The sequence below is a fragment of the Engystomops pustulosus genome, chromosome 3 (assembly GCF_040894005.1).
Source record: "Engystomops pustulosus chromosome 3, aEngPut4.maternal, whole genome shotgun sequence".
Lineage (NCBI taxonomy): Eukaryota > Metazoa > Chordata > Amphibia > Anura > Leptodactylidae > Engystomops > Engystomops pustulosus.
The window spans coordinates 46,004,972-46,028,065 of NC_092413.1; the positions used below are offsets into that span (position 1 = coordinate 46,004,972).

Consider the following 23,094-nt stretch of genomic DNA (forward strand, 5'->3'; position numbering starts at 1 on the left):
AAAGCTATAGGACCTGCGATGATGTCACCCTGGTCACATGACATTATAGCAGCATACAGAGATAGGGATGGGGAGGAGCTGCTGGATTCAGCCCGAGGAGGCCACGCCCACCTGGACTACATGTAGCCATGCTTAGTTACCAGATAAAACTATAAAGTTGAATATATGGGAATCTCAGGGGCATAATTTTTAGCTACAAGCAGGGTGTCAAATAGTTATTAGAGCTCTATAGGAACCTGTCACTAGCTGTATTTGTGAAAATAGTGGTGACGGGTTCCCTTTAAGTGGCAGAAAGAGGCATCCTACAGGAAACGCGCAGCAACATATTCACTCAACAGAGGCCATAATAATCCATGGGAGACGGATGCAAGAGAATTGCATCCATCCCTGCCCTCCGCTGAGAATAAGCTCTGGAAGGACTCCAGTGATGTATCTTCCATATGAGGACAGTTATCAGTAGGAAACTCCCTGAACATGTCAGAAACCATCGCAATAGGCTGGTTTCTAAAGTGTATAAAACGGTGACAAGCAGCAGGACATGTCCCTAATTTTCTTTTTAGTTTTTATTTGTGTCCGCAGTGTGCGTATGAGATTGTCAAAATTCCCATACACTTCATTGCTAGTTATTAAGCTATAGACTGCATAACGCATTGTGACACTTCAAACAATGTTTTAGATTTTGCAAAACAATAATAAAATTGACCATTTTATTTTTTTTCTTTGGCTTGGGTTAATTCTAGCCATAGTCTGATGGGAACTTCCTTTCAGGACCGTTTAATGACAGGTCAGCAGAATGAGCCCAGTGTTCCCTGTGTAAAAGCTTTGGCCCACAATGTTCTTTCTTAATATAAAAGAGGGTTATTTAGGTACAGAATGAAACGGCATATTAATTTCATCTTGCAGTTCATTTTGCTCTATATTTGTGTTAATTGGTTTTCGTCACAATGGTCCCATAAGACTTTGTACAAAAAAAAAAAAATTGCTCACGCGGTGACCTTTTTGACTTTGGAGGGAATTGACCGACTTCTAGGTATAACATAAACAACAGCCACAGACTGCACCAGCGGGGCAAACTGATGTCCCTCATTGTGTTCATCTCCCCCCATTTTGTGGATTTCTTGTGCAGCATAAGATTTCATGTGTTTCCAAGATGGTGAATCATGGTCTAAGATGATTTGCAAAAACACAGAAACCTTTCATTAAGTAGAATGCCAATATATTAAGAGGCTCCGGCCTGGTAATAAACACGCTATAACCTGTGTCGGGCACAGCCCACTTCACAACCCTCATCATCCTCTTGGTAGCATAAGAAGGGGAGTTGAAATTTGTGCAAAGAATTGTGACTTTTTCAAGTCTTTTATTCAGCCTTGCTATAACCCTCCTGCCCCAGTGTGTGGGGGACCTGCTAATGTACAGGAGAACCAAGGAATTTCTCGACTAAAATATTGATGGCTGATCCTTATTTATCAATACATGGTAAATGGAATTTGGTTTGGAGTTCGGCCATACCCGATCACTGCAGAACAGAGCAGCAATTAGCAGCAATTATTCTGCTTGTATATGTACCCCATGATCTGTAAAGCGTCCTTAGAAGGGGGTTGTTCTCACAGCCCAACACAGAGCTGGACGCTTGGCATTCGCTGAGAAAACCAGTATTGGCCAATTCGCCAATTTATCAGAAACTTGATGATAAATCTCGCTCATTGAAGATGTGGACTGACTCGTCCCCAAACCTTAATCCGATTGAGCACATCTAGGACATTGAGTCTCACTCCATGCACCAACATCACATTGCACCACAGACTATCCAGTAATAATAATTAATATATCCTTGATCTTGGGGATAGATGTCCTTTAAAGGGCATCTACCACCAGGAAGAAAGACTGTATACAAATGAGCCTGAGGGGCTCCAGGCTCCATTAACACCTATGGAGCCCTTCAGGCTCATTTCCATACAGTCCTTCTTTATGGTAGGTGTCTGCAGCAAAATGCTTGTTACCTTGTCTAGGTGATGCTCTCATTTTTCTTAAATCCGGGGATATCTTTATTCCGCTAAAAAAACTTCCTAAAATATGTAAATGAGCCAGAGGCGTTTCAGCCGATATCAGCAGAGCACCTCTTGGCTTCTCCGGGTTACAGTATAATCGTGTTCACCTCTCCCACTGTTCATCCTCTTCCCGCCCGCAGACAGCTGGTGAGGTCGCCCGCTGGCTTCAAGTCATACTATCCAGCCGGCTGCCTGCGGCTCTGCAGGCTGGACAATGAAGAACAGTGGCTGAGTGGGGCTTGGATATGTACAACCCTGCGGAGCCAAGAAGTACACAGCGATGTCGGACAGAGCGCCTTTGGCTCATTTACATATTTTATAAAGATGTCCCAGGATTAAATAAAAGAGCAAATTTGACAAGCATTTTGTAAATCTGATGGTAATGTCCTTTAATGAAACCATTAAAAGTTCAATATTACAATTTGCATATCTGCAACTGACTTGTCTTTATTTTGTCTTGCAGTTTCCAATGACCTGGATGGGGCTCTGTACCTCCCATACAAGACCCTAGTTTCTACCATCAGCAGTATGGTGCTCAGTGAAGGAGAAGCACTGAAGCTCATTGAAATCCTGACCGAGAGAAACGGCATCAAGCAGGATACCTGGCACACAGTAATACGCTTCTTTCCTCTGCTTACAGCCTCCTATCACTTTTCCATGCACTGCCTTGTACCAGTATATCCAAGAATTTCCCATACTGTCTCTGCCCAATGATCTTTGTTCTCAGTGTCAGGATTCCGATTTATTGTTGTGTCCTTTCATAGTCTGATACTGGACAGCGTCAGACGGTGAAGGTTCAGCCACTTTGCTAATTGCTCATACATTTCTAGGAGAAATAACAAAGAGAAGCACAAGAGTTCATAGAAACGATGTTACCGAATTTTTATTTCATAAAATTATTTATTGAAGCAGAAAAACCATTGTACAATAAATCAATCAAGTATTTCGAAAGTTACACAACATTTTATATACGGGGGGTTTGAAAGGAGCCATCACATTGAAAATGATCTCCAATGTGTTGCAGGAGTAGCTGAGCATATTGTATAGTGTCCTATTTGCAGGCAGCAAATTGCAGAACTGCGGGGGTTGGTATATAACCAATTACGAGTAGCAATATATATGAATATCAATCTGCTTAGCTCATCCTACTCTATAACATGCTTCATACCAGTGGCGTAACTACCGCCGTAGCAGCCATAGCGGTTGCTACGGGGCCCGGTGACGCATGGCCGAGTCATAATTTAAAGATACCGTGCCCCTCCCTGCCAAGCTCATAGCCTTACATGCATAACCCGCCCATTGCCTCTCATCCGCCGGCCGACACAGACGATGGACCACCCACCCAGTGACACAGTGCATGGCACTCCAAGCCTGCCCGCCCACCAAACGAAACGCCCACCAAATTTCTCTTGCTCCTGCCCACTTACAGCTCTTCCCGCGCGTGTTGGACGCCCACCTGCTCGCCCACTGAACTTTCCACCTGATCACGGAAATTCCCGCGTGTGTCGACCGTATGTATGTATGTATGTATGTATGTATGTGTGTGTTTTTGTATATGGTGCATATGTATATACTGTATGTATGTGTGTATATGCTGTATATACTGTATGCATGTGAATGTATGCGTTTGCTACAAGTGTGCTGTGTGTAAATGCTGTATGTACTCTATGTAAACGCGGTATGTGTGTATATGGTGTTTATACTGTATGCATAAGGGTGTGAGTGTATGTGTGTGTATGTGTATATATATATATATATATATATATATATATATATATATATATATATATATATATATATATTACAGTATGTGTGCAAATTTGATGTTTATATACTGTATGAGTTTTATCATCTAAAAGCAGCTTGTTACAGAGCAGGAGGAGCTAAGACACTATGTTAAATCTGTTCATCTCCTCCTGCTCTGTAACATGCTGCTTGCATATAAGGCACTATGGAAAATTTAATCTGCTCTGCTTCTCCTGCTCTATAACATGTTGCCTGCAGAAAGGACACAATCTGCTCTGCGTTTTAAGAAAGTTTTGGTCAAAAATAATGTTATCAAATTAATATCTAACGTCTTATCTCAATGCAGGCCACTCAAAAGGGAGATCCAGTGGCAGCCCTAAGAAAGCAGTTGGAGGAGAAAGAAAGATTGCTGTCCGCAGAACACGAAAATGCAGCTGCTGCTAAAAATAAGCTGCGTGACATTACTAAGGTGAGCTCCGTGCATAGTAGTGATGGGCTACAAGTAAAGCCTATAAAAGAGCTATAGAAAAGGTCTTTCCACAAAATAAAGTGGGTTACTGAGCCGAGGAAACCCCTCTGGCTCCCTTGTACACTTGTCTTTTGCTCTAGAATTTCACCCAAGTTGTGTCTGTTTAGAATAAGATCCTTCAGCAGATACATTTTTATATAGAAATAGAACAATGACACCTAGTGGCGATTATAGTTTTATTATTGGAAAAAAATACTTACTGTAAATGTATTTGAATAATGTAAATGGACGTGGTGTTTTTTGCTTATCAGTATTGTAGCACCATCTGTAATTTCTTCTTACATTATTACCTTTTATGACCTGATTTGTGTCTTTTTATTATGTATTAGGAGCTGGCAGCAGAGAAAACCAAAGTTAATAATGTTGAAGCCAAACTCAAAGAGCAGATCTTGTCTAGGGACCAGGAGAACAATGCTCTGCAAGCCCGAATGCAGGCTAGCTACAAGGATCACCTGGTGGAGATCCAGAAGCTACAAGGAAAGGTAATGCATTTTGCTTTAGAAAAATATCTTGGACTATAAGATTTATAAAATGATAAACACCACTATTAAATAAACTCTACTGAATTAAAAACTTCCATACAGGTGCCACTTAATATGGTTTATTTGCCTCTGTATGTGGTTGTTTACAAATCTGTCAAGAAAATGTTTAGATACTGGTCTATTGGACAAGGAAGAAGGGATGGCACAGCAGACTAAACCAATGATAAGACAGGAGATGTCTCAGGCTACCTCTCACGATGTAGATTACTGTGCTTTTGTAGCTAAGCTTAAAAAAATTGGGCTACATTCACACGACGTTTTATGGGTACATTCAGCATATTCACCAGGAAAGCTCCTAGGGTATATGCTGAACTTGTCTCTTTCTGCACAGTTCACCTCACACTCTACAGGAAACGCAGCATAGACCATGGTAGTCTATGGGGACGGATGTAATTATATTGCATCCATCTCTGGCCTCCACTGAGCATAAACTTTGGTTGGTCCACAATGATGTAACTGTCCATATAGGGAAACGCTCAGAACATTGGCAGCAAGACACTCAGTAAAGTGATGAGTAATATGAATGGCACGTAAATATCACATATCAGTTCTGACTTCAGTCATTTTAAAGATCACCTGTCAAGGCCATTTGGGACAAATTAACTACATGTCCTTATAGAATGGGGGTTTAGTTTCCCAGTCCGATCTATAACGCTTGTGAACAAGCGTTTGTACATACCTAGAGTTGTTAAGGCTCATTGGGCCCAGCTCTGGTGGTCCAAGCGCCTGCGCAGTAATACATCCTGGCTTCATTGTGCATACATTGTACCTGAAGCTGGGGTGTAATACTTTGGCTTCATTGAATGACTTGTGTGGTTATGATTTGGTTACGTTTCCCAAATTGCCGATAGGTTCTCTTTAATATGTGTACAACAGTAGTTGCATTAACCAAGTTTTATTTCTTTCTCTCCAACTTCCAGTCAGGGAGTGGTTGAAAAAAAAAAAAAAGGTCATAAAACAAGTCCTCCTTTTTATAAAAAGAAATAAATGTGTGAGACGAAGACAAGTGCATGTCAAGGAAATGTAAGCTGTGTACAGTTATATGAGATATGGAGGTAGTGAGTCACGAGGAGGCATGTAAACCGCACCCAGGTCAATAATGAACTGTAAAGAATGATCGGTGTACAGCTACAGACAGGTGTAACCAGTTACTACACGTACTTATAAGGACAGGGAAGAGTGTTACTGAGACAATTCCCTTTCGTGTGTGTGTTTTTTATTTTTTTTTTTTTGCTTAAACCAATTTAAATATTCTTCTTTTATGTACATTTTATGCCTCATTAAAGTGTTAAATAGAGATTATACAGTAAATTAATTTCTGTTGCCATGAAATCTGAAGCTGCACCGCTATACGATTTCCAGATCCACTGTGGGGCGCCGTGAGAGTGTGTGTCGTTCCTCTAGATTTAAAACATTTTTTCTAAACAGATTCGGGGTCTGCAAGATGAACTTGAAAATGGCCCTAAAGCACAACTTGCCCGTTTACAACAGGAAAACTCAATCCTTCGAGATGCACTAAACCAAGCAACAAGCCAAACTGAGAGCAAGTAAGTATTTTAACTCTGTATATAGATCATATATTTATGGGATATGTTGGATTCAAGATAAGAATCTACTATTTAATTTACATATGTGCCAGGACGGTTCATGGCAGCACACTTTATGCAGCACCCTTTACATTTTGCTTAGCAACGTACATGCTCAGTTGAGGCCATTGGAGATTATGGGGGACGGATGTAGTGTATTGCATCCATCCCCTGGGCTCTATGAATTGTATGCTCAGGGAGGACCCCAGTGATATCACTGTCTATAAAAGTACACTCTGAACCCAGCAATTGGCTGCTGCCGATGTTCACTCCTATTCCCGCTTTCAGTGGGGAGGGATGGGACAGATAGTAACTCATATACATGTTACATTGTACTACTCAGTTTGATGTTATTGCTGTTATTAGGCAGAATACAGAACTGGCTAAGCTTCGTCAGGAATGCAATAAACTGTCCAAAGAACTCACCGAAAAGTCGGAGGCTCTGCAGCAGGAGGAGCAGAAGAGGAAGAGTGTGGATGGAAAAATCTCTGTCTATGAGAAACAAGTGGCTCAGCTGCAGGTAAGAAGCATCCCTTCTGATGAGTTACATGTGCAAGTTACAATTGCATTTTTGCAGGATATGTTTGACCAATGGATTATTACATTTTTAAGATGACGTTTACTTTTTAGGCTCTTCAAAAGGAGAGTGAAGCTACACTACAGAAGAGACTGGATGAAGTGAGTGAAGAACTGCGCAAGTCTCAGAATAGTTACAAAACACTACTCGCAGACACAGACAAGGCCAAAGCAGAGCAGAAGAACGTGGCCGGTAAATATCTGCTTATTATTCATCATGATATGATAAAGGATTCATAAAATCTTCCTTAAATCACATTGCCGTACTATCAAAACTAAACATATTTTCACTGCCATTAGAAAGCATTGTCCCTATCCCTTCATTGTCCCTCTCCATGCCTGTAAACCTAAGCAATGAGGTCCTAAAGCTGTATGCAAATGACCTGTGAGAAGTCCAATGAGTCATTAGCATATTCAAGTTGTCCGGCTTATTCATGAGTGGGAGGCACAGCCCACACCCCCAGTGCTTGACTGTCAGCCTGTATAATGGTGTAATGGCTCCTCCATGTGCTTCCTGGTGCTGGCGACCCCTGCAGCCTGTGTGTGTGTATAGGAGAGATACAACAGCTCAAGGCAGCCATGTTATAGCAGAACATGTCTGGTACTTGTGTAGCTGATGTCTGTGTCTCACACGTGTATGGGAGGAGGGCGCATGTCAGCAGATAAAGCACAGACGCTAGCAATGCTTTACTATGCATTACACACAGACATGCGCAGGGAGGAGAGGGGAGGGGGAACAGGGGTGACATCATTCTCTCTCCATGTGACCAGACTCATTTACATAATAAAAGATGATTTTACAATAATTAATCTATGAATGGACTAGATAAAGGCTGGGATGGAATCCTTGTGAGCTGTTCCGAAAGGTAGAGGTGACAGAAATAGTAACAGAGACCTAATGGCAGGTGTCCTTTAAAGTGTTGGGCATTCCTCCACCTCCATAAGTTTTTATTCTGACTTTCCTTTTTTGTAGATCTACAAGTATTGCTGGTAGCTTAGTCTACATTCACATTCCCTTTTTTTTTTTTTTTTTTTTTTTTTTTTTTTATATATACACTCTATGAAAGCTGCTGGCTTAAACGTTGAACGTATTCATAGACTTGCATTGGCAGACGGAGGCATCCTTTTTGCTTTCTTCTGCATGGTATATGTCTCATACTGTGGGGTATATACACAAGACGGAAAGATGTAGCAAGCTCCATCTTTCCATCCTGCTTCCTTCTGATTAGCAACGTATATATGCATCAGTCCCCATAGGCATTAATGCCATTGTATTGCATCTATCCCTGGCCTCCGCTGAACGTACGCTCATGGGGGTTCCACTGATGTAACTGTCCATGTAAGGACAGGGATATTACGGGGTAAACATTTTGGACATCTGCAGCAGCCTATCACTGGATTCTACAGATATTCGCTCCTCCTCCCACTTTCTGAAGTGAGGAACAGGATGACATATCCCACTGTATCTGCACACAGTCGGATATGTCCTAGCCCTCTGTTGGAAGGATATGTTTGATAAACCATCCAATGTATCCTTACAATGGAGGGCAAAAACAAGATATGAACATAGCCTCTTAGAAAATAATCGAGTTCTTGGGACAAACTAGACGCTCCTGAGATCTATCTTTTTAGGTTTATAAACTAAACAGAATTTTATTCTGTTAATAAAAGGCTGTACCTCTACTACAAAGGCATAGGTGGAGAAATATGGATTTACCTGGACTAACCACACGTATGTATTAGATGACTAGCCTATACACTACACTTCAATATTAAGTAATATAGGTGTAGTACTTGTGAGCCTAATGTTTTGGTCTTAATATAGACAAAATTAAAATGTAGGTGAGATTTTGCTGTAATTCCTTGGTCCACCATATTTTACTTGTATGTTATAGTACTTGTATTTTGTGGACAGAAGCAATGATTGTGTGATGCCTGCTGGCAGTTGACTGCTAAGTTCCTTCTGTATCATGTTAATAGTTACTGGGACATCTATGGTGTTAGACAGAGGAAAGGAAAATATTTATGGGGTGTTGATGTGTTGGCAAGGGAATAATATGATCCCTCAAGTTTTCCATGAAGTAACTCCTCATAGACTATGCTTAAGTAACACAACCGACAATAATACTTTAAAATATTGCATATTCCAAAACCTTATATAAGCAATTGTGTTTTTTTTTTTTCTTATTTACTTCAAACACCCTCCCACAAACTATTCCTAAAATACGACAAACCCCACAAAAAACAAGCCCTCTTAAAACTATATCTACAAAAAAATTCTAGTATGTCGGCCAGGTCCAGTGTTTGTGCCTCATGTTCTGTTCATATCAGAATTAAAAAAATGTTTTTCATGGGAGGTGACTTTAATGCTGCTCACGTTTGTGGTTATTTTTCTATGTTGCTTAAAGATCTTCAAACTAAACTGATGTCCTATGAAGCTGAGGGCAAACAAAAATCAGAAGAGTTAGACCGACTAAACCAAAGACTACAGGGAGTCACCGGTGAGAACACACAACTATTGGAAAGGATAAAGTCCATTGAAGCTTTGCTGGAGGCAGGACAGAGCAAAGTTGATGGGATGGAGCAACAGGTTGGTGACCAATTATCTCTGCAATCTAGTGCTAGTCGTCATATCCTACTACATCAAGAAATGTCTGACTAAGATGTTTAGAGAATAACTCTTCAAGTAATCTTTTTTTTTTTTTTTTTTTTTTAGGACAATAAAGAAGCAGAACTTAAACAATTACATGAAAGGTAATAAATAAATCTTGGACATACCAGAAATTTTTTTTTTTTTTTTTTTTTACTTTATTTCTATTTTTTAGTCCTCTTGGGGTACTTTAACCCTAGGTCGTGTAGTTGATCATACATATACTGCTATACAACAGTATAATAGTATATGGAGATTTTGACAAGTCCTGGGGTCTGATAGTCTCTACCCGATTACATCATGGGGAGTGACGATTATAGCCAAGATGGCGGGGCCTAAGTGCTGCCGTCTGTTACAAGCCACCAGTAGCCTATAAGCCCTCTCCCTACACTCGCTGCCGCACCGTGACGTTCGGCAACATCATGGTGCGGCAAGAGGTTAAAGGGTTTGTCCAGGCACAACAAATTAGCCCCTTGATAGGGTCTTACCTGCTGTTTGGTCGGGCTCTTGTGGACTACAAGAATCGCCCCAAAAGGAATGGAACGGCAGGTCAAACATGTGAGCTGCCGCTCCGTTCACTGTCTATGGCTATAGTCAGGTATGATGCTAGGTTAGATGTCAGCATCCTAGAGATGAATAGAGCAGCAGGGCACATGTGCCACCAGCTGCAATATTCATTGGGGGTACAACTTTTTCCCTGTTTGAGAGTGCCGGAGACGACAGAGTGTTAGGTGTGTGGTAAAAAGTGAGAACAGGAACCCAGTTCTCTTGATCCCAGCTGTTAGATCCCCACCAGTCGGATTGCTGTCCGCTATCCTGTGGCTAGGGGATAGTAAGCAAACTTGGTACAGCCTATTTAAAAGAAAATATTTTTTTTTTCAGACTTCAAGAAAAAGAGACTCAACTATCTTTATTGGAGAAAGAGGCTGTCGAGTTAAAGGATACCATCGAACAACAGAAAAATAAAAACAATGTAAGTCATTTCTGGTCAGTTTCCTTCTCTTATAGTGCCTGCCAGATCCATTACCAGGCTGTAAATAGAACTTTCTTGGCCCAAAGCAATGCAGACAAATCCAGGACTGCAGGACTGTGTGAGCCACAAATGCTCAGACTCTCCTCTACAATTGTTGCGCCCTAGTCCTGATCTGTGTATTTGCCTGTTGGCAAATCTGGCACATGTCTTCTGATAGCCAGCACATGGTATGATAAACTGGGGAATATTTTATTTATTTATTTTTTAGTCTCTGAATTTGTAATTTTGCCTTGTGAGTTTACTCCAAAGGGACCTACCCAGGCTCTGTTGCCCAGGGGTCTACTGAAACCTACGAGCGAACCCTGTTGACTCTCTAGTGCCGTCCTTTTTTTTTTTTTTTTTTTTTTTTTCATGCACCCATTGACTTCCATAGGAGAGTTATATGATAAACTAGGATCACAGTAGAGCATCTGATCAGATCAAAGGAAGCTGAAAAGCATCTGACTAGCTCATAGCGCAGTGAACTATTGAAGAGTATGAGTACTGTCCGAAAGATGTTGGACACCTCAATGCTAGAACAGTGTGTAATGCACACTGGGTGAAGAGGGTGCTTTACCTCATAGCTTTATCCTATGCAGGTGGCCATGGGGAAGGATCCCTCCACTCTGCGCTCCAGGCTGCAGGCATGGAACTGCTTACCGCTGTGTGTAGGATGGATTCTCTGGAACCTTGTTCAAAAACATATAGTCTGTCCTACATGTACAAAATAACATGGAGATATCTATACAGAAGCATATATTTTCCACACATACTTGGAAGCTGCTGCATTATGTAGTAGGCACACTCGGATATGATTGGACATTTGTAAAATTGTTTTCTTTCAGGAACTACGAGAGAAAAACTGGCAGGCGATGGACGCCCTGGGCAAAGTGGAAAAAACGTGTGAAGAGAAACTGAGCTCTGAGCGGAAATCTAAGGTATGGGCCACAAAGCGCAAACTTCATTAAAACTTTTTTTCATGGAATAAAATGATGTGCAACTAAGTACCAGAAGAGTCCCTTTATTAGGCCTTAAAGGAAAGCTTCCACCAAAATCCATCATGATAAACCAGGGACACTTACTCATAGATCCAGGCACTGTGACTGTGTTAATCTTCTTATATTTGTTATCCATGGCCTCCTACCTTCTAGACATTTAGAAGTCTGAAGGGTGTCCGTGCTGTAGTTCAACATATTACAGTGTGAAAAGAACACTCTCAGCTCCTCCCGTGTGCAGATATTTCCTCTGTTGTCATGAGATTACATTAGGAAGAGGCAGTGCCGATTATGCTGAAGGTGACATAGTGTAGCAGCTTGTGAAGTTACAGAGCAAAGGGGCTCTGGTAATGACCCACAGATCCCTTCCGGTTCATTAGCATAATTGTAAATGTTGAATTTAGAAGAAATGGAGGCCATGGATAACAAATATGAGAAGATTACCAGTCACAGTGTCTGGATCTATGAATAAGTGCCCATGGTTTATCATGCCTGAATTTGATGGTAGATTTCCTTTAAAAACTAAATTTTTCTAAGGTGTGTTTTTTAAAAAATGTTTTATTTTTTTTATGTTCTCTTTCTTTTGTGGTGTTTTATCAGACCTTATTTCATGGAAGAAAATTTTACATGTTGTGTAATTATTTTCTGTGGCATGTTTATAGAGAAATGAGATAAATTCTATAATTAACAGCCGCCTTAGAATGTGCCCCAGGCTCACCCAGTCTCCACTGACGGTCTCTGAGATATGTCACTTTTGTAACTCCCTTATAGTGATTTATTTATTTTTTTGGTTTTACAGGATGATCTTGAAAAACAGCTTGGCCATCTTCAGTCCCAATCTAAAGAAACATTGATGAAACTTTTCCCACAAGTGTCAGTGGAGTCTCACCAGGTACAAGTCAAGATTCATCTATGTGTTGAAGAGAACCTGTCATCAGGTCATACATTTACACCTAATGACGTGTTCCCTAAGCCCATTTCCCCTATTATCTCGTTTTATAATTAACATTAACTTTTAAAATCGAGTGGAATCATTAATAGGTTCACCTGGGTCACATGGCCCAGATATCGCCATGACCTCCTCTCTGACCTACGAGCTCTTCCTCCATCACCCTCCCCTCATGCAGACATGAGCTTGGTCAGCTGAAGGCTGCGTGAGGAAGGGGGGGGGGGAGAAGAAGGTCTAGCAGAGCAGAGAGCACATAATGATGATGATTTCAGCCTTGTAACAGACGCCCCAGTGACTCAAAGCAGTTTGCTTATCAAGTTTTATATGTGAGTGATAGCAGAAGTGTTAATGATAAAGCAGATTGGAGATTGGTATTAAAAAAAATCTAAGGTATATACAGAAATGGTGTTCATTTCTCACCCCTACTCTGTCAATCATGAACCCCTGCTAAAATACAGAGCAGCAGATCTAGCTAAACGGAGCTGTGGAGGATTATGTAAATTGGATTCCCTATTCTATTACTACTGTTGAAATATGTAAGATGTACTTTGTACTTTTCAATAAATGTTTATCGACCCGTAAATTATCTAAGCTAAGGGAACTTGTTCTTATGTGAAAATGTGTGATCCTGTTGACGGTTCGCTTTAAGGCAGGGGACACGCGTGATGGAATTGGCTGCGACAGAAAAACTCTGCCAGCATTTGATATTGGTTATGTCCAAATTTGCATGTACAAATATCTCACTGCTACTATCTATTTGAGTTAAAAACCTTCCTGTGGTCTCTCATGAAATATTGGAGTCCTATTTATAAATCTTTATAGATCTTTAAAGTTCTGATAATTTTGCCAACAGCAAGATATTTATTATATATTTGGAGGAAACTATAATACAAAATGTAAGATCTCTGACAGTGATTGACAGGTTCTCATTCATATCTCTCCAGTTATACAGTGAGTGGCTTCAGGAGTTCAGAGAGAAGTCATCAGATGTACTTAAACAACTGAGCCAGCAGTCTGACCAGACAGATTCCTCTGTAAGTATTGTAATATTTCACAGTATACAAAGAGCAAAGATTTCAGTGTGTGAAATACACATCGATCTGCTTCTCCTGCTCTATAACATACTGCCTTTACTCGGCGACATTGTTCCTTTTTATTGTTGCATCTCTACAGAATTTATATTGTGACGCAGACTGTTTATTTTTATAAAGTTACCGTACTTATAAGAAATATACAGACTAAAATCAATATCTTTTGCAGGCTTTATCCGTTAAATTAAAAGAAGCAGAAGAAGCCCAGGCCTCTCTGCAGGCAGAATGTGAACAATATAGGACTATCCTTGCTGAAACAGTGAGTTGTGTTGTCTTTGTCTATAATCTGTATTTATGATATGGCTTTTACTCAGTTTTATTAATCCTGTTCTGGTTAGTGGGTCCTGTCTGTTAACCACCCCACAGTGATGGGGTGAGTTGTCATTTACAGTCAGTACCTCGATCTAATGGGTAGGATTAGTGAACAATCTAGGCCCAGATGTGAAAATGAAATTTCATTAGGATTGGTCATCAATGTGAGACCATTGGGGGTCCTGTACTACAGTACTATAATGGCCACTCTGTTTTCATGATAATAGGAAGGAATGTTAAAAGATCTACAAAAGAGCGTTGAAGAGGAAGAACAGGTGTGGAAAGTCAAGTTGGAAGCATCTGAGGAAGAACTTAAAAAGGTGACTGATATTCCTATGTTATTTCAAAAATTGCTGCCACCATATAATCTACATGTCTTTTATCTCTTCTATTGTCGTGTAGGCTAAATAACAGCCATTGTACTGCACTGTATTTACCGTCAGATATACTGATGATAGACTCCTATAACTTACCTGTTTAGTCTTCTTCTCTTGTGCATTAACCTGTTTTATTACATCCCAGAAAGGTGGCATTATTGAAAAAAAGAAATGCCATATATACTCGAGTATAAGCTGCGGCCCCTAATTTTACCACAAATAACTGGGAAAACAGTTTGACTCTCTTATAAGCCTAGAGTGGTAAATGCATTGGCCACAGACTTTCCCCCTAGTAATAAAATGGGCCCCCTCCCCCATTAAAGAAATGCTTTGCAGCCCCTCGGTGTGTAAAACAATAGTTACATACTCCCCTTCCGATGCTCCCCCACGGCTCCTCTTCCTTCTTCTCTCTATTTGTAAGAGAGCGGGCATAGACCCGTCCATGCACTCTGTGCGGCAGAGCCCTCTATGACGTTAGCAGCGCCGCTTCATAGTCTGACTGTTCTGTTAAGAGTAAAAAGAAGGAAGAGTCGCAGTGGAGAGCATCGGAAGGTAAGTATGTAAGGTGTGTTTTTTGTTTTTGTTTTTTTTATGCACCTCGAGGTGGGGTTTTTCAGCACTTTTTTTTGTACCGAGAAACTCTACTTGTATACGGTATATAAAATGTGCACATGAGCTGGAGGTTCTCGGGCTTATGTCACCCAAGTGCCTCCTGGCTCCAGGGGCTGATGATTTAATTTATTTACACCTCCATTATTTATATTTTAGGCGGGTCCCGGCACCTGTATCTTTCAGTCTACAGGTTGACCTCCCCCTGTCTGTCTGAGCAATACTTAGGTGGAACCGACTAAAGTGAAAATACAGGGAGCGTGAATAAATTATCAGCCCCTGGAGCCAGGAGCCACTAAGGTGACATAAGCTTGAGCGCCTCCAGCTCAGTTTCATATTTTATATAGCTCTATTTTTCAAGAAAACCACTATTCCAGGATGTAATAATAATAAAAAACCTGTTTACTGCACAAGAGAAGAAGACTAACAGGTTACTTATAGGAGTCTATCATCAGTATATCTGATGGTAGATGTCCTTTACATGTATCTGTAGGGTTTCAAATATGGAATACTATACTCATAAACAATGGGGCGAATTTGGCAAGTTCTGGAGCTTGATGTTCTCCCCACGAGTTGGCCCCCCATGGTCATGCTGGATATACCAAGATTAACTGGCACAGGCTATAGCTAATATGTCATCCCCAATGGCCCAAATTTGCTGCTATATCAAGGCGGGTCCACCCCCTCATGTTTATCAGAAACCTACACTTGTCATTATCATTAATGTCAATCGCTACTAACTAGTTTATTTTTCTTTTAGTCACAAGTTAAAATAAAGACTTTAGAAGAGACCGTGGAAAGACTGAAGCTAGATGTCCAGAGTACTGACCAGGTATGACTGCTACATGGTGCCGGCCATAGTAATTTTCCTTTTTCATATCTGTGATGGTGATATCTTGTGTTGTGTATAAATTTGGAAGATTATCTTTAGGTTTAACATTTATTTTCTTTCATGTTGCATTTTATATGATCGGAACGGTAACATTTAAGTGATTCCACACATATTACCTGATCATCACTGAAACCTGGTCTTGGTTGACCCCCCCATTCACCTGATATACTTTAACTCCGCTTTATAAAATATTTTTGACTTTAGCATCAAGTTCCCAGCACAGCTATTTTCCAGGATTAGATTAAAATAAAGATGTTCCTTACAGAAGTAGCACAATGTCTGACTGCATCTGGCATTGAAATTGATAGAGGAATTTAGTCCTATTCAATTGATATTGAAATATTTCTGGAAAAATGAGTATCATTGTATTCCTAAGGATTCTGATTTTGGGGGTGGTGTTACTCGTAGCATTACTTACATTGTGTGTACATCAGGTGACTTATGGATTATGCTTTTTCAGTTGAAGGAATGCATTGCTCTTATGGAGGCCCAACTGGAAACCCAGATGAATACATCCAGCAGCGAGTGTCAGACATACTCCAAGGAAGTGGAATGTGTATGTATCACATCCTTGCTTACAACCATATTAATAATACATTTTATGTACAATTGGATCCAGCAATTGGCTTTGTACTGATAGAAACCTGAAGGTCTCATTGCTTTTTTTTTTTTTCTTCTTCTCTTCCCCCACTATCTCCACTCTTTGTAGTTAAGGCAGCTTTTGTCGGAATCACAAGAACAGCTGGAATCTACAAAAGCGGAAGCCAGAAAACAGAGCAAAGAGCTTTCTCTGGTAACATTTACGAACATTTACTATGATATTTAGTGATGTGTGCATTAATCATAGTTAGCCAAAAACATATACCTCCTAACTACCCTCCCCAATTTGCAATGGCATGGTTAAAGGGGTTGGTCACTTATAGCAAACTTTTAACAGGGCAAGTATAGTTATAGGGTCACTTGTATTTTACTTGCCCTATAAAACTTCTTAGTTTGCTGTCCCACAGGACTTCCAGAGACTTGCGGTCTCCTGCTGGATTAAAGGGGCCGTGCAGTCATTACTGTATGTCACATATACTTTCTTATCAGTAGTTGAAGAGGCGTGCAGCAAATGTCAAACTTTATAAGGGTAACTTTTATATTGGTGACCCTATTAGGGTCTTGTACTTAACCCTGTTAAATTTTGTAATGAATGGCAAACCTTGGACAACCCCGGTAGAGGTATACTATATTTCCGGGACGTTTATAGGTGGCTTGGCTTGCCAGTCCTCATTCTAAGATCATAATGTGACATGCATGGTCTCCTACACAAGTCTTTAGAAGGGATTTTGTTTCTTTTACAGCTCAGGCAGCAGTTAAGTGAAATGCAGAATCACGTACACGACTCTCATGGCTCCGAAGTCAACCAGGTTAGTCAACGACCACCCTCCAGGGGGACTTCACTGCTCTCATTTGTTTTCTTTTCTTGTATATTGGCTGCCACCTGATGAGGGCAGCATGTGATTGACACTGTTCATTATAGAAGAAGCAAATTATTGTAATTAAATCTAAAGGATGTGCTCATTCCAGTCACTTCTGTGTCGGCTATCTCTTACAGTCCCATATAAGTGAATGGAGAACTACATGGGCACTCAAGGGATTTGCAGGTCCCCATTTTAATTATCTGGCTCTTATCCCCTTTTTACTGTTCATAGTTTGTTAAAGTTTAGTAATGGTAGATGTGTCCTAGTGAGAAGTTCCGCAAGACTTCTTTTATTATAACTCTATAAACTGCGAGTGTGGAAATATAGCGTTGTAAAGGTTATGTAAATTAGCCTGGGACGCTAAGGCTACATCATCCAAGTGCCTCACGGAACCTAGTATCATAATGTTCGCACTCCCCCCGTAGCGCTCGAGGCCCTGCTGGAAGATGGTCCTCAGGAACTTCTTACTAGGACACATCTACCATCACTAAACTGATTGTAGATGTCATTTAACCCCTTTAAATCTACTTTATAATGGCAGTCCTGATGGACTCCCAATAGACCTTCATGTATGAAACTGTAGTAGTTATTTTTGGGAATGAAGGATGCCTTCATGCAGTGATAATCCTGCAGCCATTCCACAGAATCAAGCTGCTATTGGCTTGTTGCTGATGCAGAGAATCTGCTGTGGCCCCATTGCAAAGGTTGATTTCCACACCACGATCTGCAGCAGTAAGTGACAGGTCCACACTGAATCCACACATAATCCCACACCATGTGCAATTGCCCTAATGCTGTTGCCATAGAATATCTCTATTCTAAGCTGATAGATTTTTACAACCTTCTTGTTAAATCCAGAAATGTGCCTTGCAATAATATTAATTGTAATTTTTTTTTTTTTTTTTTACTTAGCTGAAGGCTCCCCAATCAAGTATCGATGATCAGAATGAAGATCAAAATATATCAAAGGAGCTGGAAGAGGTGAATATGGAATGTAGTGTTATTTTTCTGTAGTGTTGGATATGGTTTTGTATGTTGTGTATGTGCCTGGTGTTATACTTGGTGTGTACAGTATTATGAAATTTAGAACAATGGACCATATAATGCTGAAATTCTAAATTGTTTCATAATTTTCCATTGCACAGAAATCGATGTATAGTTTGCAACAAGAGCTGGAAAAACTGAAAACTGTGGAAGACTCTTCAAGTGGTACGGAGGAAGCCCAGCAGCTGAAGGTCAGGGGTCGTCTTTTTATTTCATATGTTTTTTTTTATCACTGTGTAGAAATCAATTATCCCTCTACACCAATAACTGTGTCCTGTACGGGCCTGTAACAAAAGCAAAGGCATATCATTGTGACTTTGGACTTGTATGTCAGATGTCATTAGTCCTGTAGGATTTTATGTCCTACTGGTGGCACCTGACAATACAAACACTTGCAAGGGCTGAATGGGAGGATACATATTTTTTTTTTCCAGAAAATGTACTGCGTCAGATATCAAATTCTAGGACTTTTTTTTTTTTTTTTTTTTTTTTTTTTTTTAGAGCTTAATGGGGGGAGAAACTATTAACCACTTCAGTGGTTGACAAGTATGATCTTGTGGTCAAAAAGCAGCAACCTCAGTCCTACTTTCAATAACACTTTTTTGGTTTTAAAATCTACATAAAATATTTTATCTAACAAGTAACTTGTTTTCAGGTTTCAGTACCATTACTTTACAAGGGGAAAAACCCCAAAAATTGTTAAATGAGTTATGTGTATGATTGTAAAAAGCCTGCAATCAAACACTGTTGTATGTATACACACTGACATTTGCCATTCTATTCAACCTACCCTTTGTTGTGTTTCCTGAGCATAACCTGTATACAGCTATGCCAATATAAACCACACTTGTAACCCTCAATGTGATGGGGTCCCAGGGATATACTCTTAAAGTTCCAAGACTGAGATCCGCTGTGGATTTTACAAATCGCCCATCATTACAGGAAACGTGTCTGTCCTCCCACCCAGTCTGGTCATTACTAACATTGTGCTTCTACTGAAAATTGTTGTAGGAGAGGCTTGACAAGGAAAAAAAACTAACACGGGATTTAGGTCAAGCAGCTAACAAAATGTTACAGCTCCTGAAGGCTTCTCAGGAACAACTAACTAAGGAAAAGGAACACAATAAACTTCTGCAAAACCGACTCCAGTTGACGGTACTAACTTCCTCCTCCTTCCTCCTGTCCGTTTCTTATTAACTAATATCTCTTACCTCTGTCAGCACCGCTCTCCTGCCTGCCTTCTTCTTTACTGGGTTTGTCATTAACGAGTTAAAGAAAATCTACCATCAAAATCAAGAATGATAAACCAGGAACACTTACTCACAGATCCAGGCACCGTGACTGTGATAATCTTCTTATATTTGTTATCTATGGCTTATTCCTTCTAAAATAAACTTTAAAAAATATGCTTATGAGTCTGAGGGTCTTTGGGGGATGTTTCCAGAGCCCTTAGTGAAGTTTTTTCACTGGTTGTTACAATGAGCACAGAAGATCTCGCCGTCCTCCATATTTCCTGATACTGCTTGATTACACAGACCGTAAGGGAGGGTGAGACCTGTTCTGCTCATTGTAATAATGAGTGAAAAAACACTACTGAGGGGCTCTGGAAATACCACCCTTGTGCTCATTAGCATAATGTTAAAAGTTTTTTTTGGAAGGAGGCCATGGATAACACATATAAGATAACCACAGTCACTGACAGGCTTGACATTGAGGGAAGATTTTCTTTGAAGGGGTTGTCCACTTTCAGCAAACAATTTGATATTGTTTGTGTAATAAGAAGTTGTAATTTTCTTTCAATATATATTGGGGTACAGGTTTCAAACTTTTGGCTTGCCTTTCTTTAATTTTTGAGACTTTTCATGGTTCTTGTGAGACTTTATTTGCACCTAAAACAGTCTCCTTTCAAAGTTCGCCATTGTCTAGTTTTCTGCAGTGTTCCCGGAGTTATCCCCTAAATCTAGATGTGAAAGTTGTGACCTTTAAAAAAGGTTGCAAATATTTTTGTGCAAATCTACGACTGTCCCCAACCAGGCGTAGAAATTGGCTGGTAAACTGATTGCAATTTTTGAAGACTTTCTGCTTCTTTTGGAGACTGTTTGGGACTTTTTGTTTTGAAAAGTCGCAAAATCATTACAGACTAAACACTACATGTATTAATTAAAAAACCCACTAAGATACACCTGACCAACAGAGAAGCTAAGAAAAATCTCAAAAAAAGACTGAAAAAGCCAGACTTATGATACAAGTGCCCTTTTGTGTATCACTGATCTAGATCTCCAGATCAGTGTTTATCCACAGGAAGTAAACAATGAAGCTTCCCATAGAATGACAGCAAGCAGAGATGTAGAAAACTGTGTGCAATTGATACAGAAAGTATATTGGAAAATCATAACTTTTCATTCGGCAAATATTTGATATTGTTTGGGTAAAGCAGAATTTGGGGGGTTATTAATCAGGGATCCTTCCTACAGATCTGACTGGATTATGTCAGTAGGGCAGACCCATTTTGGGCAGATACCATTCAGAAGTAGCTGATTTTTGCCTCTGCTGACCTGTTCATCAGAAAAAAAATCAGATATTTGGAAAAGATTTGTACATTAAGATAAATGAGCAGGGTCTCTGTTAATTCTCAAACAGAATTTTAATAGTAATGAAAAGAAAAATTAGGCAGTGTTTGATGTGGGCAATGGGTAGTTTTGGTGACACCTGATGGCAAGCGTTCAATTTCCCTGCAGCAGAAGTAAAGCACTTCATGGTGTTCATGAACTGTCTAATGTATATACAGAGGGGCAGTGCCCTCTCAGTAGTGTTAAAGGGCATGTACCACCAGGTTGAACGATAAATAGAAATGAGCCTAAGGGACTCCTGGCTCCATAGGTGTTACTGGAGCCTGGAGCTCCTCTGCCTCATTTGCATACAGTCCTTCATCCTGGTGGCAGATGTCCTTTGAATAGATGCGATTTACACCTTTTGGGACCCTAACCCTTATCTGGAGCTGCAATGAATAGAGAGAGGCCACTCATATGTGGCTCTTACCATTCAGTTCTCTGGGATTTGTAAGAATAAATAAAATTCCCTTTGGTTATTTTTAGAAGTCGCATAGAATCGAATGGACATTTTGTACATGAATGACAACTTCTTAATTCACTGCAGCTGTACAACCCTTGGTGGCTGTTGCATCTATTGTTCATTTTTGGCATATCCTGTGCTGTCCTAGAATAATACCCATTTAACACTGGGTCCACATCAGTCTCTTAAGGCCGTTTTCTAGTAAACTAAAACCTATTTGACCCCATCAAGTGACTGGTTCTCTTATTTCTCTGTTCTGATAATAGATCATAAAACCTTATTTAGATGTGATCTATTCTAGAGGATGGACCTGCCAGGTCCTCCAGACTTGCAGCTCTTTAAGGGTCGTCTCTAGGAATAGACCTCCCAATTATGGCTCAGTTAGCGCGGATTATTGAATGGAAAGAAATATTCTATACTGCTGAGATACTTTACTCTTAATGTCTCTTACTACTTTCATTTTTTTCTTTCTAGGAGCAAGATTCGGGCATCACTGGTGGAACATCCGTTTGATCCAATTTTTTTTTCTTTCTTTACCAAAATGCCTTAAACATTCCTATCTTGACATTCAATAATAATAATATTTTAGCGAGCCAAAATACTTCCAATTATTTTAGTTCCAATAATATCCATGTTTTGTTAATCTGAAGAAGAGACATTCCATGATGAAACCACTGACTGTGTCAGTCCGCCATATCTTCACATCTACCTTCCAGAGCAATGGACTAAATCGATTGTTTCGCCTATAAAAAGGGACAGACTGTGTGCTCTGTATGTGACTCTGTGCAATTTCTTTATTGTTTATTTTTTGGAGTGAACAATGTTTGGACGAAAGGGCAGTAAAATAAGATGAGAATGCCGTATTGTAACTGGTCTCCAGTATAAAATCATGTGACTTAATGGTTGCTCAAATTACATTAAATATCGATGTAGCCATGAAAGCTGTCTCTTTCTTCTTTTGATTTAAAAATTTTACTGTACCTTTTGCAAACAAACTTAGAAAAAAAACAATTGAAATAATTAAAAAAAGCCTAAAAAAAAAACCTACCATCAAAATCAAGCAAGATAAGCTGGGGGCACTTATTTATCGAACCAGGCACTGTGACTGTAGTAACTTCTTATATTTGTTATTCATGGCAGCCTTCCTTCTAAAATCAACTTTAAAGAGGACCTGTCACCAGATTTTGACCGCCCTGACTAACAATACTTGTCGATTAAGGGTTACAAGTCCTACCCATATCGTCTAATATTAGTGGCCAGTGGGGCACTGAACCTGAATTACAGACATTTTCTGATATGCAAATTAGCTTTTCTGACTCGTGTCTGGTATCTGTGACTCTTCTCTCTCTCAGGCTGGCAATCCACACTACCTCAGCCTGTCGGGTAGATCGAGCAAGTTCACAGCAGCCTGTCTGGCAATATGTGTGTGTAATATATGTATGTATGTATATGTGTGTGTTAGTTTTCATTGTTTACATTGGGCCTCGCTGGATTGTCACCTACCCTCTTTCATTATGCTTTTGGTTGAGTGTTAACTTAATGGTTATGCATACTGAAGCCAGGAGGTACCTGCGATCTTTGTGTGTAAATGTCTACTAAAT

General features: G+C 40.0%; 1 protein-coding gene across 6 annotated transcripts in view; it reads left to right on the top strand.

Annotated features, from left to right (window-relative positions):
* Positions 1–22,434, top strand: part of RRBP1 (ribosome binding protein 1) — a 52,529-nt gene extending 30,095 nt beyond the window's left edge. For 5 of the 6 annotated variants that reach the window (XM_072140665.1, XM_072140662.1, XM_072140666.1 and 2 more), the window contains 22 exons: positions 2,512–2,660; positions 4,141–4,263; positions 4,653–4,805; positions 6,294–6,412; positions 6,818–6,971; positions 7,082–7,220; positions 9,436–9,617; positions 9,744–9,781; positions 10,560–10,650; positions 11,535–11,627; positions 12,484–12,576; positions 13,578–13,667; positions 13,894–13,983; positions 14,264–14,356; positions 15,783–15,854; positions 16,375–16,470; positions 16,624–16,707; positions 17,258–17,323; positions 18,290–18,358; positions 18,523–18,612; positions 19,433–19,576; positions 21,968–22,434. In XM_072140665.1, coding sequence (XP_071996766.1) covers positions 2,512–2,660; positions 4,141–4,263; positions 4,653–4,805; positions 6,294–6,412; positions 6,818–6,971; positions 7,082–7,220; positions 9,436–9,617; positions 9,744–9,781; positions 10,560–10,650; positions 11,535–11,627; positions 12,484–12,576; positions 13,578–13,667; positions 13,894–13,983; positions 14,264–14,356; positions 15,783–15,854; positions 16,375–16,470; positions 16,624–16,707; positions 17,258–17,323; positions 18,290–18,358; positions 18,523–18,612; positions 19,433–19,576; positions 21,968–22,006 — 2,267 coding nt within the window. In that variant the 3' untranslated portion in view covers positions 22,007–22,434. The remainder of the gene's footprint in view (positions 1–2,511; positions 2,661–4,140; positions 4,264–4,652; positions 4,806–6,293; positions 6,413–6,817; positions 6,972–7,081; positions 7,221–9,435; positions 9,618–9,743; positions 9,782–10,559; positions 10,651–11,534; positions 11,628–12,483; positions 12,577–13,577; positions 13,668–13,893; positions 13,984–14,263; positions 14,357–15,782; positions 15,855–16,374; positions 16,471–16,623; positions 16,708–17,257; positions 17,324–18,289; positions 18,359–18,522; positions 18,613–19,432; positions 19,577–21,967) is intronic. The other variant, XM_072140668.1, reaches the window with a different exon arrangement.
* The last annotated feature ends 660 nt before the right edge of the window (positions 22,435–23,094 follow it).